At 50.5% G+C, this 17,378-nt stretch overlaps 2 protein-coding genes, 1 long non-coding RNA gene and 6 other non-coding genes across 13 annotated transcripts; all 9 read left to right on the forward strand.

The window, feature by feature from the left end:
- Nucleotides 1-13: 13 nt before the first annotated feature.
- Nucleotides 14-1,965, forward strand: LOC110575914. Of its 2 annotated transcripts, XR_006540940.1 has the most exons (7): nucleotides 14-139; nucleotides 427-473; nucleotides 656-692; nucleotides 906-942; nucleotides 1,293-1,411; nucleotides 1,649-1,679; nucleotides 1,850-1,965. It is a non-coding gene; the product is annotated as an uncharacterized LOC110575914 (long non-coding RNA). The 2 variants fall into 2 exon arrangements; XR_002480045.1 differs by having other exon boundaries at nucleotides 906-1,411.
- Nucleotides 183-308, forward strand: LOC123326303. Its single transcript, XR_006541008.1, has one exon. It is a non-coding gene; the product is annotated as a small nucleolar RNA SNORD22 (small nucleolar RNA).
- Nucleotides 517-583, forward strand: LOC123326290. Its single transcript, XR_006540995.1, has one exon. It is a non-coding gene; the product is annotated as a small nucleolar RNA SNORD29 (small nucleolar RNA).
- On the forward strand, nucleotides 758-827 carry LOC123326295. Its single transcript, XR_006541000.1, has one exon. It is a non-coding gene; the product is annotated as a small nucleolar RNA SNORD30 (small nucleolar RNA).
- LOC123326296 lies at nucleotides 1,109-1,177 on the forward strand. The gene has a single exon (XR_006541001.1). It is a non-coding gene; the product is annotated as a small nucleolar RNA SNORD31 (small nucleolar RNA).
- LOC123326302 lies at nucleotides 1,453-1,577 on the forward strand. Its single transcript, XR_006541007.1, has one exon. It is a non-coding gene; the product is annotated as a small nucleolar RNA SNORD22 (small nucleolar RNA).
- A 7,675-nt stretch (nucleotides 1,966-9,640) lies between the features above and the next one.
- LOC123326316 lies at nucleotides 9,641-9,831 on the forward strand. Its single transcript, XR_006541020.1, has one exon. It is a non-coding gene; the product is annotated as a U2 spliceosomal RNA (small nuclear RNA).
- A 1,620-nt stretch (nucleotides 9,832-11,451) lies between these two features.
- Nucleotides 11,452-16,725, forward strand: WDR74 (WD repeat domain 74). Of its 4 annotated transcripts, none has more exons than XM_021684944.1 (11): nucleotides 11,452-11,538; nucleotides 11,624-11,730; nucleotides 11,818-11,939; nucleotides 13,365-13,440; nucleotides 13,579-13,725; nucleotides 13,888-13,989; nucleotides 14,882-14,982; nucleotides 15,072-15,127; nucleotides 15,691-15,836; nucleotides 15,920-15,976; nucleotides 16,502-16,725. In XM_021684944.1, exons 1-11 carry the CDS (start codon nucleotides 11,475-11,477, stop codon nucleotides 16,679-16,681), a joined length of 1,158 nt encoding a protein of 385 aa, XP_021540619.1. In that variant the 5' UTR covers nucleotides 11,452-11,474; the 3' UTR covers nucleotides 16,682-16,725. The 4 variants fall into 4 exon arrangements, with proteins under 4 accessions (XP_021540619.1, XP_044775292.1, XP_021540620.1 ...); XM_044919357.1 differs by having other exon boundaries at nucleotides 13,365-13,483; nucleotides 13,574-13,725; nucleotides 16,502-16,722; XM_021684945.2 differs by having other exon boundaries at nucleotides 15,724-15,836; nucleotides 16,502-16,716.
- Nucleotides 16,726-16,872: 147 nt separating this feature from the next.
- On the forward strand, nucleotides 16,873-17,315 carry LOC123326223 (testis-expressed protein 54-like). Its single transcript, XM_044919726.1, is given in 2 exon segments — nucleotides 16,873-17,001; nucleotides 17,004-17,315. Coding segments are annotated over 2 exon segments (387 nt in total). The 3' UTR covers nucleotides 17,262-17,315.
- Nucleotides 17,316-17,378: the final 63 nt, after the last annotated feature.

Raw genomic sequence — 17,378 nt, forward strand, 5'->3', positions numbered from 1 at the left:
TACATAGGCTCCATGCCCAACGTGGGGCTCAAACTCATGACCTCGAGTCGAATGCTCCACCAACTCAGCCAGCCAGGCGTCTCTCGATCAATTTCTTGTAGATGTTCATTGATTGAGCTTTCGGAGAGCGTTAAGGATGGTGAGTACTTGTAACCTTAGTGGTTGTGGCTTGCCAGAGTATGTGCCAGTGAGGAAAGCAAGCATCCTGTCTTACCCCTGTTCCAGCCTCAGAGCCAGTAATGGTGAACCCACTGGGGCTAACTGGGAGAAAGGATGAGAATTTGTTCTTAAGGAACTGTCTGAGGTACAGTGTATGCCTGTCAATAGCATCTGCTTGGCTTTTTTTAGTTTAAATCCATTAATCATAGCTAGAATGGATGTGGCTGTTTTAGATCCTTCACTTAATTATGTAATCTTCTCTTTCAGGAGCAGCTTGTACCTGTGTGCTGCCCAAAAGCCTCCAGAGTTAACAGGTTAGTGGATTAATGTCTGTGGCTCATGCCACCAAATAGGCCGTTTCCATGATGAATCAAACTAGCTCACTATGATCTACACAATGAAAATAAGTGAACATCTGAGAAACTGGAGAAGGCAGGAGTGGAGGGATGCTATGTGGAAGGGCTTTTTATCCACCTACGTTTTTGTCTTTCTCTAGGTGCTGTTAACCCATTAACCTGCTTGTTTGTGCAAAGGTGAGTTTCCATATGTGGTTCATGGAGCATATTGGGTAGAAAAAAATACCCTTTCGAGGGTCTAAATGCATGATGACTTATATGGAATCTCGTTCGGCTGATAACTTGCTGTTGAGACTCGGAAATCTGATTTTCCTAGGAATGATAGTTTAAGCAGGAACAACTTTTATTGTTGGACGTAAGCATTACTGACTCTGTTCTTAATCGTTTCAGGTCCAGTGCCTTGTGTGGAGCCCAAGAATGATTTGAGGTAAATGCCTTTGTAACATCATTTAGCTGCTATATAAAATTTGCCGGGTGTTTTTAGGGGGTGTGTGTGTTGGGTGGCACTTGTCTGGGTAGCTGTAAGAAGACCTTACTGGCTCACTCCAGAGTCTTGTCTGTGGCCATTCTGAACCACCTACAACAAGCTCCCCCTCACCAGTGATGAATTCAATACCGCCCCAGTCTGATCATTGTGACTGAAAGGTATTTTCTGAGCTGTGAGCTTGCCTTGGAACAAAGTGACAACAGTAGTTTATCAACTGGCTTCAAGCCAATAGGAAGTTCTGTGGACTACCTGGTGGTTACTGTAAAATAGGCATTCTGAAACCTACAAAGCCTTTACAGATGTGCCTTTGCTCTCAGCAATAGGGACCAGAGATGTTTGAGAGGCTTAGTTCTCAATCTTCTGCAGGAACCCTCAGCCGTTTTTCTGCTTAGCTCCAGTCTGAAGTCAGGTGAGTAAATCTAGGTGGTGCAGGGTAGCCCAAACTGGAACTCCCAGTGAAGAAACAGTCACATGTCTTACTTCCTGTCCTAGTCTCAGAGCCTGTAAAGGTGAACCCACTGGGGCTGGCTGGGGGAAAAGAGGAAGCTTGTTCCAGAAGGAACTGTCTGAGGGATCATAAAGGATTTCTAAATATGGGAAAGGGAATAAATCACTTGCTGAAGTCGATTGTATATTTGTGTTCCAGGTGTGAAAAAAGAACAAGGCCCATATCACAGGTATGCATTTGTTCAAATATTGGTGTTTAATATCTAATAGACTAAGATAAACAGAAAAGTATACTTGGAAACAAGCTTTTTAACGTGAACTAGTTTAAAGGGTAGCCCCTTATAAACTCAACAGAATAATAAGGAGGCTCACTTTTTTTTTCCCTTTCTTTCCTATACAGGAATCCAGTTCTTCAGGGATACCAAAAGGAAGTCTTCAGGTCATTTTTTGTACAACCTAGCTGTGGAAATTAGCATACAATTGTTTCAGCCTTTCTAAATAAAAGTTTAACCTTCATTGTGGTTCATGTGTTTGAGTGTCCAGGTGGGCAGAAGGAAATAATCCTGGGGAATTTGCCCTTGTCAGCATTGTTCTATTTAGTGTGGCAGGTTGCCTACTGCTGTCCAACTCGGGGAAGCAGTGTTCAAGGAGCCTCAGTAGATCTCCTAAGGTTCACCACCACCTGCCATGTGCCTCACTGTGTGAAATGTCTGCTGGGGTTTGGGGATAACTTTAGCAGGCTTGGCTGAAGGCACTAGGAGGCTGGAGTATGACCATCAAGGATCCCTTAGACTCAAAAAAAAGTGGCTGTCCGATTTTGGTGTTTCACTGCCCTTTTCTGCCCATGAAACTTCAACATGGTTTCTGTGGAGTCTGCTTTTTCTGTAGAATCAGGCCTACAACCCTTGAGTTTCTGTTCCTATAGTGAACCTCTGGGTCTCTACATTCTTTTTCTGGAATGGTCTGCACTCTTTCATGGAAGTGACTCATTCAGGGACTCTTAAGCTCAAAAGTCACTGCTGGGGGCCCCTGGGTAGTTCAGTCAGGTAGGCATCCAACTTGATGTCTCAGGGTCATGAGTTCAAGCCCTGCATTGGGCTTCACACTGGGCATGGAGCCTACTTACAAGTCAACTGCTAAAAGGCCTACCTTGGCTAATCATTGTCAGTTTATGCTGTTGGTGTAAATATACTTTGATTGGAATGACCCTGCTTGTGTTTGTCTGCCTTCCTTTTTTTTTTTTTTTTTAAGATTTTATTTGAGAGAGAAAGCACAGCCCAGGAGAGGGGCAGAGGGAGTGGGAGAAGCAGAATCCCTGCTGAGCAGGGAGCTAGATCCCAGAACCCTGGGATCATTACCTGAGTCGAAGGCAGATGTTTAACTGAGCCACCCAGGCTTCCCTCCTTCCATTTGTTCTCTCAGTGGGAAAGTAGAACTTACTCACTTAGGACATCAGTTAGGGGTGCTCTGTGAACACCTACATGAATGTGATTTGCAATGAATATCCATCTGTCTCCATGTGTCATTGTATCTGGACATAAATTTAGGCAGTGGAGTTAAGATCATTAAGATGGGCTCCCTGTCCCCACACAAATCTGGTAATTTCAATGCTTTTTATTTTTTAGAGCTACATTTTAGTGTGCGGGGCAGGAGGGGGAGAGAATCCAAGCAGATTCCCCACTGGGCATAGAGCCCAACAGAACCTGGATCCCAGGACCCCAAGACCTGACTGAGCCACCCAGGTGCCCCCAAATCTTTTTAATTGTCCCTAGGCAAGCTGGCTTTGGGGATGAAGGACAGTAAAGGAAGTCAAAGTAGAAGCACTGTCTGGGGTGACCTTTGTGTGCATAGGTCAATGCTTAATCTTTTTTTTTTTTTTTTTAAGATTTTATTTATTCATTTATTTGAGAGAGAGAGAGCACATGAGAGGGGGGAAGGTCAGAGGGAGAAGCAGACTCCCTGCCGAGCAGGGAGCCCGATGCGGGACTCGATCCCGGGACTCCAGGATCATGACCTGAGCCGAAGGCAGTCGCTTAACTAACTGAGCCACCCAGGCGCCCGATCAATGCTTAATCTTTAGAGCAGTTAAACAGTTGCCTCACCTGGAGGCTCAAATCTTCACACTTAGTGAACAACTTATCCCCATCCCTATCCCACCAGGCAATTCTGGTTGACATAAGTAGGTTTGGTTTTTTTTTTTTTTTTAAGATTTTATTTATTTATTTGACAGAGAGAGACACAGCGAGAGAGGGAACACAAGCAGGGGGAATGGGAGAGGGAGAAGCAGGCTTCCCGCAGAGCAGAGAGCCCGATGTGGGGCTCGATCCCAGGACGCCGGGATCATGACCCGAGCCGAAGGCAGACGCCCAACGACTGAGCCACCCAGGCGCCCCGGTTTGGTTTTTTTTAAGATTTTATTTGACAGAGACACAACGCGAGAGGGAACACAAGCAAGGGGAGTGGGAGAGGGAGAAGCAGGCTTCCCGTGGAGCAGGGAGCCCAATGGAGGGCTCTATCCCAGGACCCTGGGATCATGAACTGAGCTGAAAGCAGATGCTTAACGACTGAGCCACCCAGGTGCCCTGACATAAGTAGTTTTTATAGTGAACATTCTTCTGTTGCTCAAAATGGGATTCCCATCCATATGTAAAATTTAAAGTATGCATATTATGTCAGAACTATAGGGCAACTTAGGGGCTCCTGGGTGGCTCAGTCGGTTGAGTGTCCGGCTCTTGGTTTTGGCTTGGGTCCTGGTCTTGGGATCCTGGGATCTGCCCTGCTTGGGGCTCTGGGCTGTGCGCTCTGCATGGGAATCTGCTTGAGACTCTCCCTCACCCTCTACCTCCCCGCCTGCAGCCTCAAATAAAATCTTTTTTAAAAAATAAAATCATTTTTGGGCACCTGGGTGGCTCAGTTGGTTAAGCGACTGCCTTCGGCTCAGGTCATGATCCTGGAGTCCCGGGATCGAGTCCCACATCGGGCTCCCTGCTCAGCAGGGGGTCTGCTTCTCCCTCTGACCCTCTTCCCTCTCATGCTGTCTTTCATTCTCTCTCGCAAATAAATAAAATCTTTAAAAAATAAAATAAAATAAAATCATTTTTAAAAACTATAAGGCAACTTAATTTAAAGAACATGCATTTGGGGTGCTTGGGAGGCTCAGTTAAGCATCTGCCTTCAGCTCAGATCATGATCCCAGAGTCCTGGAATTGAGCCCCAATTTGTCTGGCTCCCTGCTCAACGGGGATCCTGCTTTTTCCTCTGCCCCTCCCCCTGCTTGTGCGAGCTCGCTCTCACTTTCTCTCTCTCTCTCCCTCTCCCCCCCACCTCAAAATCTTTAAAAAAAAATGTGGATTTTTTGCTCATTAAATGGTAACTATGCAGATCTGAGAGCTGTCAGTAACGGTAATTCAGCTATGAAAATGGGTTGCATAAGAAAAAAACATGCAAGTACCCTGAAGGAGGACCAGTTTTAAAGCGGTGGGGGGGGGGGGCGAGAAACGTGGGGAGGAGCACTAGAAACCCACAATGAGGTTCCGCAAGCAGTGGGACAGTCGGCAGAGTGCTAATCTGGAAATACCAGATGAATTGTGTTAAAGCCACAAAGAGGTCAGGTGGAACTGAGACTGACAACTACAAGCAAGTGTGGGGCTTTTAGACCAGCCCCTATGTGCAGGACCTCTCCCCCGACTAACCACGGGAGGTAGGTGCCACAAGTATCCTCGGCTGGAGGAGGGATCCCACAAGGAGACAAGGACCTTGCCTGCTATCACAGAGCTAGAAGAGCAGGGGAGGGGGGGTCGATAGTTAAAAGTCCTAGGTGCTTAACCATTAGGCCAGGCTGTTTTCTCTGGGAGTCTCCAGGACACTGCTGATCTAATCCAGCCTAGGGAAGTTTAGCAAGCAGGTGATGGAACCAAAGCTGGGTCTAAGCTGGCACAGGAGCCAGGCAATATTCAACAGAAGAGTCTGGTTGACAATGAAACCTTCCAGGAGCACTAATTTCACCATTGGGCAAATGAATTCAAATTCAGGTCCAAGTCGATGGCTACTTTGGCTAAAAGATGAAAGAAATAACAGACAATGTGGAGAAATGGGGAAGAGTGCTGGAATGATTGAGGCCTGGCTCCCCCTGTTCCCGATGCCTCAGACCTCTCCCCTGAGCTTCAGGGGCATCTGCTCACCCCTTGACCTACTTACCTGAAACCCAACTGGACACTGAGACCTTTGATTCCCTGACCTGCTCAGGTCTGCTACACCCAATCCCTTATCTCCCCACCCACTGACAGGCTGCTCTGTCCTGAACCTCGCAGTGTACTCCTCAGAAGAGCCATGGCCTTGCTCTTGCCTTTGTTGACTGCTGTCTGGTTATTTTCTACAGGAAGAGGGAAAGGGAAAATAAGACAGCCAATACATAAGATATTTGAAATTGCACTGTGGTTTTCAACCAGGGGTGATTTTGCCTCCCCTCCCCAGACCACACTTAGCAATCCCTGGAGACATTTTTGATTGTCACAGCTTTGGGGGTGCTATACTACGGCATCCGGTGGGGAGACCCTACAATGCACAGCTCCCTCTCTACCACTCCTCAGTGAATTATTCAGCCCAAAATGCCAGTAGTGCTAAATGCAGACACCCTGAGATTTATGAGAAATGGTGGCAGAGAACAAGACTCTCTGATTTGGTGAGAAGGTGGCCAGGGAAGGCATCTTGGAGGAGGTGACATTTGACCTAAGATGGGAAAGAGGAGGTGGCGAGATGTGGAGGCTGAGGAACAGCCCAGGGAAGGAAACGGAGTCATTCAGAATGTATTTTGGAGTAGAAGCAACAGGCCAAGCTGACGAATGTAGGAGTGAGATGAAGGGAGCATGAAGGATGTTTCAGTGGGGACACAGAACCATTTTGGATAGAGTGAGTCTGAAATGCCTCCCGGACATCCAGGGAGAGAGCCCAGCAAAGGTGGTAGGGCATAGACTTTAGGAATGGGGGCTCCAAGGCCAGGTGGCTGAGTTTGGCGTCCCTGCCACTTACCAGCTGTGTGACTTTAAGAAAGTCACCTAACCGGGCGCCTGGGTAGCTCAGTCGTTTAAGCGACTGCCTTTGGCTCAGGTCATGATCCTGGAGTCCCGGGATCGAGTCCCATATCGGGCTCCTTGCTCAGCAGGGGGTCTGCTTCTTCCTCTGACCCTCCCCCCTCTCATGTGCTCTCTCTCTCTCATTCTCTCTCTCAAATAAATAAATAAAATCTTAAAAAAAAAAAAAAGTCACCTAACCTGCTGTGGCTCAGTTTCCCCACCTGTTAGAGAAGAAAGATGATAGTGACTACTTCTCTCTTAAGGTTGTTAAAACATATAAAGCACTTGGAATGGTGCCTGGCACTACTGACCGGTGAGGCTGGAGACAGGGAATCAGCTGCCACTGGGGCATAGAAAGCCCAGGCACCGGATGAGAGCCTTTCAGCGGAAAGTGTACGTTCAAATTTCTAGAGAGCCAGGGGGCTGATACACATTAGCAGACAGGGTGAAACTGGTGGCCCAGAGGAGAGCTGGTGCTTCTTGCCCAGGAGCTGCCCAAATCCACCCCAGAGTCGCCACAGGAAAGTGGGCCAGGTGGAACCAGCCTTAAGTCAGGGGCAGTGCTCCCCCGGCCAACCCTGGCATGGGCCTGCACACAGGGCCTCGGGGACCCCTCATGTGTGCCTCGCTTTTCCTGTCATCAAAGCCAGTGATTCTCTGTGAACTCCCCCACTTCCCTCCACCTCTGCCATAGAGCCACCCCTGCCCGGGTCCCCACCAGCTCTTGCCTGGAGGACCCCAGGATTCTTCTCCCGGTTTTCCCCAGTAGACTATGAACGTCATGAAGGCAAGGGCCATGCCTGATTTTATCATTGTAGAGTGTGTGCTCAATAAGCATAAACAAATGGACAAATAGCCTCCCAGGAACAAATGTAATTCTACGTTTTTGTTTTTGTTTTTTAAGATTTTATTTATTTATCTGACAAAGAGAGAGATCGCGCACAAGTAGGGGGAGGGAGAGGGAGAAGCAGGCTCCCCACTGAGCAGGGAGCCTGACAGGGAGCTTGATCCCACAACCCTGAGATCATGACCTGAGCCGAAGGCAGACGTTTAACCAACTGAGCCACCCAGGCACCCCTAATTCTAAGTTTTTATGGCACCTGCACTATCAGTGTCCCGTACTTGGATAGGAAGAGGCAGGGATAACAGCAGACTGAGAGTGAAGGAGCCACTCCCCACTTGCTTTGGCTTCAGAGGAGGAACAGGGCTGCTGCAGCCCCACCTAGGGAACTACCCCCAGCCCCAAATCTGCAGTCTGGACCCCTTGGCTGTAGCCTGGGCAGAAGGTGAAGGCTGCTCAGCTAGGGGGCTGTGGTCTGCCCAAGGTTGGGTCTTGCAGAATTTGGAGAAGGTTGAGATTGAAAGAAATGAAGTTTTGCTTTTGCCCCTGTATGTTTTTACTGCCGTTCTAACAAATTACCACAAACTCAGTGGCTTAAAACAAAACAACTTCTTATCTTGCAGTCTTGGAAGTCAGGTGTCCAAAACGGGTCTCACTGGGCTAAAATCAAGCTGTGTTGGCAGGGCTGCATTCTGTTCTGGAGGCTCTAAGGAAGAATCTGTTTCCTTGGGTGCCTGGGTGGCTCAGTTGGTTAAGCGCCTGCCTTCGGCTCAGGTCATGATCCTAGAGTCCTAGGACTGAGTCCTGCATCAGACTCTCTGCTTGGCCAGGAGTCTGCTTCTCCCTCTGACCCTCCCCCCTCTCATGCTCTCTCTGTCTCATTCTTTCTCTCTCAAATAAATAAATAAAATCTTAAAAAAAAAATGTTTCCTTGCCTTTTCCAGCTTCTAGAAGGCCACCCACATCCATCTGATGACCCCCCCCATCTTCAAAGCCAGCAATGGCTCATCCATCTTTTGCATGCCGCATCACTCTGACGCTGGTGGCTCCTGCGTCCCTCTAGCCCTGATAAGGACCTTTGTGATCACAGGTGCCCACCAGATAATCCAGGATAACCTCTCCTTCCCCAAACCCTAACTTAACCATATCTGCAGAGTACTTTTTGCCCTGCAAGGTAATACATTGCGAGGTTGTGAGAATTAGGACCTGGGCCTCTGGGTTGGGGGCACTGTTCTGCTGGCCACGCCCTCTTAATTCAGCCCCTCCCTGGAGGCCCTGGGTTTACTTATGGGGACCTGTAGAAACTGCCCCTGTTTAGTAACATCGGGGACACACTGCTGAGAACCCTGTTCTCTAAAATCATCGATCCCAGACATTTTGCTAATTAAAAGCCTCTCAGTGAGAACGGAAGTTCCCACCCGGTCACTTTGACACAGACACTCGGCCTCTATTTCCAGCCCGGGTGTAGAGCTTGTTAAGGAGGTTTCGGACAGAACATTCCACATTTCCATTAATAGAGTTTCCAAGAAGACGGGACCCCAAGTTCCTTCTCAGCCCCGGCCTGATCTCAAACCCCTTCATACAGCTGTCTTTGCCTTAAGCCTACAAAGGAAGTGCTTCATTTCAGTTTTATCTATGCTGGCCGCACCCCCTCTCTCCCACCGGGGTTTAGGAATCGGGAACGTCCGCAAGGCCTTTCTCGGGGCCGCTTTTCCCCTCTGCGAAGGGCCCACGGTGGTCTAAGCAACGGGCCTCACGTCATCAAGTCACGGACTAGGGAGCAGGGATCCCAACCCGGTTCTTCAAAGCCTGTGCGTGGGAGCTGCAGCCTCACCAAATAAAGGCCCGGGAGAGGGGCGCCGGCACCCGCCACACGGTCATTCACACACTAAAGGAGACGCCGCCCCACACCCCCGGGAAACCGCCTGAAAACCTTCAGGCTCGCAGACTGACGCGGTGGGGCGGGAAGGGAAGGGGGGAAGGCCACGCCCACATCGCAATCCGACTTGTATGTGGACCAATCCCAAGAAAGTAAAAACAGTTCAGGGGCGGGCTTATGTAAAGCACACCGAGGGTGAACAGGCAGGCAAAGAAGTAAAGAACAAATTTTAAGGCTTTTTTTTAAAGTCTAGCTATTATTATGAAGTAAGAATAATGGGAAATTGAATTGTAGAGGAACTTCACATTGCAAAGTAATCTAATCATTAGGCCACCAAAATCACCACTACCGTAAAAGCTATCCCAAGGGTAAGGGTTGCCGGCAAGCCAACTTTTTGGTATCGCTTCTCGGCCTTTTGGCTAAGATCAAGTGTAGTATCTGTTCTTATCAGTTTAATATCTGATACGTCCTCTATCCGAGGACAATATATTAAATGGATTTTTGGGATTAGGAGATGGAATAGGAGCTTGCTCCGTCCACTCCACGCATCGACCTGGTATTGCAGTACTTCCAGGAACGGTGCACCACCCCTTTGGGGGAATAAATGGTGTTCCAAAATAAGAACTTGGTGTTTGGTTTTTTTTTTTTTAATTTTTCGTTTTTATTTTGTGCGAGGTTCAGACGAAAGATTAATGGGTTGTGCTCCTCTGTGATTTTTCATTAATACGAAAGCACAAAGAATTTTTTCACTTCCTGTATTATTGTTTTCTTAGGTTAATTTTATGGAAGACTGCTTATAGTACAGAGCCCGCGAAAGCTTGATAGGACTAAGAAATGTAAGATAAACAATACAGGTTGACTACAAGATGAGTGTTACTCATGACTTCCCCACCCTTTTAAGTTGGTATTTTCTTGTTATATTTGATGCGTTGTCACGCGTTCTCGCCGAGGGACAGTTATGACGAAGGGGACCTTCTCAATCCGAAGTGGAAGAAGCCGCAGCTTGGTCTTCCTTTTTACGCACAGGCATTATTCTACGTTTAGAAAAAGTATAAGATTCATAAATTACCTGATGGCGTTTGGGGCGGGGGGCGGAGTACTTCATTTGCCTTTCCTTACGTCTTCGTTTTACCCCTGGAGACCACTGGGTCGCCTCGTCTAGCCTAAGCCCCAGGTGTGTCCCCGACCTGACAATGAGAGAAATCGTCCAACAGAGGATGTCTCACAAAATAAAGGATTTAAATGTAGGGTGTTAAAGGTAAGGGGGGGATTTAGGTTTAATTTAACGTGATAGGCTCAATACAAAGTAGGGCTGCGGGGGCGGGGGGCGCAAAGAGGTGAGTATCAGGGGTAGACTGTGAAGTAGACCCAGGGCGCTTGTTTCCTTGGTAATACAACGTTAAGATAAATGTGGAATGTGATGCTCAGAACTCTCACCAGCAGCTCTGTACTGATACAATTTCAAACGGTTTCTGGTTCTCTAATTTCAGAGAACAAAAATCTCTGTGAGGAAACAGTCACTCAAAGAAGGGGCTGTTATAACATTGTAAAGAAGCAGTTTGTCCCTGGGAGAAATAGTTTTAATTTTGCAGATTTCTACTCTCAGTTGGAGCTGAGTTTTACCATCACCAAACCTCAATGTGAGGAAAGAAAAACGACGCCCCTACCTCCACTTTGCAGATTTCTGTTTTAAGATTTCAATTTCCCCATATTTCTTCCTTTTGTGTCTTTTATACATCGAGGTTGAAACCATGAGCCTCATTAGTGATTTGAATTGTTTCTGAAGTGCGCTCTTCTTTCTTGACTTGTACAGAAAACAAGATGTACATGATGCTTCGGAGCCGGGAGACGGACTAGGTCTGGCTTCAGGCGACGCGGTCCGGTTAGGATGCCTTCCACTCCAAGTGCAAAAAACTGTCAAGTTACTCTTCAGATCACAAGTTATCTCCAGATTTCGTCTTCGTAAAGCAAAACCAACTGGCGAAGTTAGGGGATCTTTACTCTTCCAGCTTTTTGTTTGTTTGTTTTTGAGTGATCTCTACACCCAACCTGGGGGCTCAAACTCGAGACCCCGAGATCAAAAGTCGCAAACTCTTCGCACGGAACCAGCCAGGTTCTTTCCTTCCGGCTCCTTAAACTCCAGGAGAGGGCGTTCCTCCCGATGGGGCTCGGCGCGCGCTGGTGACGCCAACACTGCGCCGGAAGTACGCGCCGTGGGCTGCGGCGCTCCGCTATGGCGGCTGCTGGGGCACGCTGGAACCATGTGTGGGTGGGCACCGAGACCGGGATCCTGAAAGGTTGGTGGCTGGGCCCGGCGTCGGGAAGTGGGGGGGGGTATCCCCCGCTCGCGACTGCGGCGCGACTGACACCCGCCTCCCGCAGGGGTGAACCTTCAGCGCAAACAGGCGGCGAACTTCACGGCGGCAGAACAGCCGCGGCGCGAGGAGGCGGTGAGCGCCCTGTGCTGGGGCGCGGGCGGCGAGACTCAGGTGAGCGGCCGCTGTTCGGTCCCGAGCTGGGGGGCCAAGGTGCGGCAGCCTCGCTTTGATCTCCATCCTGCTCTCCTTTGCCCGCAGATCCTGGTGGGTTGCGCCGACAGAACGGTGAGGTACTTCAGCACCGAGGAGGGCCGATTCCAGGGCCAGAAGCACTGCCCTGGCGGGGAGGGCACGTTCCGAGGTCTCGCCCAGGTCGACGGGTAAGACTGAGCACGTCGCTGAACGCTCAGGTCGCGGGGAGAGCGTGGAGGCTCCCTCAGGAAGGCCGAATAATGATCAACCCATAGTGACACGGGCCGGGGCTGCGTGACAGGGACCTGTGTCCTGCCTATAACAAGCATTTATTGAACACCTGCTGAGTAACAGGCATTGGGCGAAATGCAAAGGCTGCAGGTAAACCAGACACATGAAGTACCTACCTTCATGGAGTTTGCATCCGCAAGGGTTTTGCATCCTGGCTCCACAGCGTTTTGGATGACCCTGAGCAAGTCATTTAATAGTTTAGAGTGTGTTTGAAAACTGACCCTACAATCACCAGCAATATGGTGAAGTTCCCAAAGTAAAGGATAGGAACGTGCTAGCGGTTTAGGTAACTGGCCTAGCTTTCCTTCAAAGATGGAGAAGGCTGTGAATAGGCTGTGTAGATTTGGTGGTGTTCCGACAAGTGAGATCTAGAAGTGTCTGTGGGTGAGACATTTGTACTGGGCCATGCAGGATGGGCAGAATTTTGACAGGAGGAGAAAGGGGTAAGTGCATTCTAGAAAGAGGCTACTGCCTGGGCAGAGGCCAAGGATTGGTGTCAGGCTGCACCATATTTTGGGAAAGATAAACAGCATTTAGGGGTTGAAGCCAAGGATGCATTTTAATACAAGATGGACAAGATAGGTAGGGATTATATGTAAAGGGCTTTCAGAGCCAGGCTGAGAGATTTGCACTTGTGATTGGCAGGTGGTGGGGGGTATTGGGTTTTGAGCAAGGAGGGGTGTGGAGAATGGATTGGAAAGAGCAGTTGGGAGGCTGTCGCCACAGCCCAAGCAAACAACACAGCCTGAACCGAGGTGGAGAAGGTGGGCAGATGTGAGAAAGAACATAGGCTCGGGCTCTACACATCCTGGGAGAGCCTTGCTTGGGCTTCATGGGAGGGGTGTGTACTTTGAGGGACGGATCGACATTTAGTGTCTGGAACCCTGAACTGGGAACTGGAGAGAAGAAGCTGGTGTTTGACCTTGGCCAGACCCTAAATTTAGACCAGTCCCACTTCAGTCCTTTCATAGCTACTGATCCTGACTCCTGGTGATCCGCTCAAGATTGAGAAAGACCAGCAGGGCCAGGTGCCCCCAGCTGTGGAATAGTAAAGGTACTCTGCTTTGGAGTATCACAGACTTGATTTCCAGCTCTGGTTCTGACGTTTAGTTGTGTGGGCAAATCTTGTCATTTCTCAGAGCTTCAATCTCCTCACTTCCAAAACTGGTAACCCCTCCCCCCCATCGAGGATATTAAGTAACAGACCTGAAAGGAGAAAGTCTCGTTAATGTGAATCTGGGGGTGGGTCGACTGGGGCCTGGAGAAGACTTTTACACTTTTTTTTTTTTTTAAACCTAACTCTGTCCTCCCTCTGCCTGCAGCACCCTTATCACATGTGTGGAATCTGGGATTATCCACGTCTGGCACAACAATGACAAAGAGGCATCCTTTGACCCAGTAAGGCTCCCCTGCCTTGCTGGTGATGGTTGGGGAAGATGGGGGCCAGGGTAGGAACCAAGTGAGGGCTTTGGGGGAAGAGATTTAAAGACTCTGGAACTGCTTCTCGTCTCCCCTCTCATCTCCTGTTCTTTTCAGCTCCTGGAACTGAGTGTGGGTCCTGGGGTGTGTAGGATGCGCCAAGACCCGGCACACCCCCACATGGTTGCCACGGGTGGGAAAGAGAATGCTTTGAAGGTGTGGGACCTACAGGGGTCTGAGGAGCCTGTGTTCAGGGCCAAGAATGTAAGTGACAGGGGTGGGAGGGGCTGGGGCTGAGGTCCAGGGAGGCTGAGGCCACTGACTGAGTCAGAGACCAGATGGGCTTTAGGGGATGTTGCTGACGGGCTGAAGGAAAAGCCTGTGAGCCTCCCACAACCTGTCCCCCATCTATCCACCCCCCACCAGGTACGGAATGACTGGCTTGACCTGCGGGTTCCCATCTGGGATCAGGACATACAGTTCCTCCCTGGGTCTCAGAAGCTTGTCACCTGCACAGGGTACCACCAGGTGAGGCACCATCTCACCCCTCCTGGGCTGCAGCAGCCTCTTGGAGAAACAGCCTTCCTGCACAGGCTCAGTCCTCATTGTTTGGCACAGCTGCCCTTCTCCCCAGGCTCTGTCCCTGAGTTAGAGGAAGCATTTCCTCCATCCGTCCCAGCCCTGTGGCTGAGCCAGTGACCTTTTAATGCATCCTTGGATGAGTGTTCTGGACTGTGAGCCTTCCTTTGCTTCCCACCTGGAAGGGAGGAGAGAATAGAGTGCCCCTTTCACAGTAGGAGCACAGCGTACAGGTGTGATGAGAGGACACTGGGTGTCAAGAGAACTGGGTTCTGGTCTTGATGCAGCCTCTGATTTGCTTTGGGACCCAGGCCTGACCCTTTCCTCTCCAGCCTTAGCTCCTCGGCTATTTTATAGGAGGGAGGAAGGGAGCGAGGGTCCAGCTGGGGATCTTTACAGCTGGCCTCACTTGAAGTCCTAAGACCCAGGCAGGATTGGGTCACTATATTTGCCCCATTTCCTTTACTCCTGCATAATGACATCTGATCTTGCTGATATGCCTCTATTCAAAACACACCCTGAGGGCTTCCTCTCTCCTCTGTTGTTCGGGCTAAATTTCTCTGAAATGCAGTACTCTCTGACAGTTGGACTGGCTTGCTTTTTCATCCCAAGGTGGGAGTCTGGAGGGATGGAATGCTCACACATGAGGACCATTCATGCTCCTAAGCAGATCTCCTCTACCCGCTCCTCCCTAACACTCAGAAAAGAGGGGGTACATTTCAGATGAGAAAGTTTCTCTAAGAGTCGGTCATAAACAAGAAAGCGGTGTGTGAAGGAGGGGGTAAAGATGTGGAGAAGCCGGGGGGGTGGGCTGCCCTTGTGATGCCTCGGTGTTTTCCAGATCCGTGTCTATGATCCAGCCTCCCCCCAGCGCCGGCCAGTCCTGGAGGCCACCTATGGAGAGTACCCGCTTACAGCCATGACCCTCACTCCTGGAGCCAAGTAAGTGTTGCGAGGACAAGGGGGGGGCGGCTCAGAGAGGACTCCAGGAGGCCCCTGCTGACCGCACCCGCCTCTGGCCCCCTCCGTAGTTCAGTGATCGTGGGGAACACTCACGGGCAGCTGGCAGAGATTGACCTTCGGCAAGGTGAGCGGGCCAGGGAGCCTTGCAGGAGGGCAGGGCATGGGAGGAAAGGCAGGATGCCATCCGACGGGGTGCAGGGGAGTGGTTGAGCCCTCATTCAGGTGCCTGTTGCCTGGGTTCAAATCCTGGTTTCACCAGAAGCTATGGGATCTTAGACAAGTTACTTCAGCTCCTTGTGACTTCTAGCTCCTTACCATGTAAAATGGAGATACCAATGATAACTCCTGTCCCGGCGTTACGTTGAAGAATAAATATTGAAACATAAAGTGATTGAGATAGTAAACAATTGGGGCGCCTGGGTGGCTCATTTGGTTAAGCGTCCAACTCTTGATTTCGGCTCAGGTCATTATCTCAGGGTTGTGAGATCAAGCCCCAGAATGGGCTCCACACTGGACATGGAGTCTGTCTAAGATTCTCTCTCTCTCTCCACCCCTCCTGTACACAAGCACTCACTCTCTCTCTCTTTCTCTCTGTTAAAAAAAAAAAAAAAAAAAAGAAACATTTAATGGTTGCTGGCGGGCCCCCTCGGGCTGGCCCCCCCCCCCCCCCCCGCGCCCCTTCTCCAGGGCGCCTCCTGGGCTGTCTGAAGGGGCTGGCAGGCAGTGTCCGAGGATTACAGTGCCACCCTTCAAAGCCCCTACTAGCCTCCTGTGGCTTGGACAGAGTCTTGAGGGTACACAGGATCCGGAATCCACGGGGCCTGGAGCATAAGGTGAGAGTTGGCTGCCTCATGTCTCCCCATCCGTGTTTCTGTTTCAGTGTGCTTGGCTCCTTAAGGCCCCTGATCTTTTGCAGGTTTATCTCAAGTCTCAACTGAACTGCCTTCTCTTGTCAGGCAGTGATAACTGGGAGGTAAGCAGTTGGGTCTGGGAATGGTGGGAGCAAGGGCACAGATGTGAGCATTTCCCTGGGGAGAGAAAAAAGCAGCGGCTGGAACACAGACCTGGAACTCTCTGTCAAGTTACTAAACTTCTCCGAGGGGTGTTAATAGTTGTAATCCTGGGGCGCCTGGGTAGCTCAGTCGGTTAAGCGTCTGCCTTCAGCTCGGGTCGTGATCCCAGGGTGCTGGGATCGAGCCCCACATCAGGCTCTCTGCTCAGCGGGGAGCCTGCTTCTCCCTCTCCCTCTGCCTGCTGCACCCCTACTTATGTGCGCTCCCTCTCTCTCACTGTCAAATAAATAAATAAAATCTTAAACAAACAAACAAACAATAGTTATAATCCTGACAGGGTTACTGCCAAGGGTTGATATAGGAGCATGGATGGGAATAGTGTCCGGGAGCAGGAAATAAAAGCGATTATTTCCCAGCCAGATCCTCCTTCCCTCTGCATCTGTTACTGTGCCCCTGATTCCCCCAAGTTTTCTTCCACTCACCAGGATGAGCCCCAAGAGCCCCAAGAGGCCAAAAAGGCGCTCCCAGAAGACACAGAGACAGATGAACTTTGGGCCTCCTTGGAGGCAGCTGCCAAGCGGAAGCTCCCTGATTTGGAGCCGACCCAAGGGGCTCTCCAAACTAGACGGAGAAAAAAGAAGCGGCCTGGGTCCACCAGCCCCTGAAGAGCCTGTGCTCACTTGGTAAATAAACATCTCAGCACCCACCATGACCCTGAGCCTTTTGTGATGGGAGAAAGGAAAAAGGGGTGGCTGCTCCCAGCGCTGGTGCAGTGGGATATCTGACGTCACAAAAGCCAGGCCGGGAGCCTGGCGGGCTGGCGAGGGTGGCACGGAGTTCGGGGCCGCTCGGGGCCATGGGCTGCTGCCAAGACAAGGACTTTCAGACCTCTGATGAGCCGGCCAAGGAGGCCGAGTCAGAGGAAGGCGAAGGTGGGACCCAAGACACACCAACGGGGCCCGGGGAGCGGGAGAAGGGGCTGCCCGGACCGGGACCGCAGGAGGTTGGACCGGGGAGGGTAGAGCAGAGCTCAGTGGCCTCGTCATCCCCGCAGGCTTCGATGAGGACCCGCAGGACGGCCGGAATCGCAGGTCGAATGAAAGCCTTTTGATCACCGTGCTGTGGCGGCGGCTATCCCTGTTCAGCCGTCGGGGGTCAAACAAGAGGCAATCAGCCCAGAATCAAAAGCAGGGGTTACAGGAGAGCAACCGGGAGGGGATCCTGGAGGAGCCGGAGAAGGGGTGACCTTCAGGTGCCCTGCTCTCAGTCTGCCCCAGCCTCCAGAGAATAAAGTTTCTAACGTGTACCTGCCCGAGTGCAAGCGCCTCCGCTGCCGGTTCTGGGCACACCGACGCGGGCACC

Source organism: Neomonachus schauinslandi, chromosome 11 (genome assembly GCF_002201575.2).
Source record: "Neomonachus schauinslandi chromosome 11, ASM220157v2, whole genome shotgun sequence".
NCBI lineage: Eukaryota > Metazoa > Chordata > Mammalia > Carnivora > Phocidae > Neomonachus > Neomonachus schauinslandi.

Excerpts from the sequence above, each read along its gene's own strand:
- WDR74 (XM_044919357.1), top strand. The coding sequence starts at position 11,475 with ATGGCGGCTGCTGGGGCACGCTGGAACCATGTGTGGGTGGGCACCGAG. Across the intron at positions 13,484-13,573 it reads TGATGGTTGGGGAAGATGGG|TTCAGCTCCTGGAACTGAGT; the intron begins GGCCAGGGTAGG and ends TCTCCTGTTCTT. Across the intron at positions 15,128-15,690 it reads AGAGATTGACCTTCGGCAAG|GGCGCCTCCTGGGCTGTCTG; the intron begins GTGAGCGGGCCA and ends CCCCTTCTCCAG.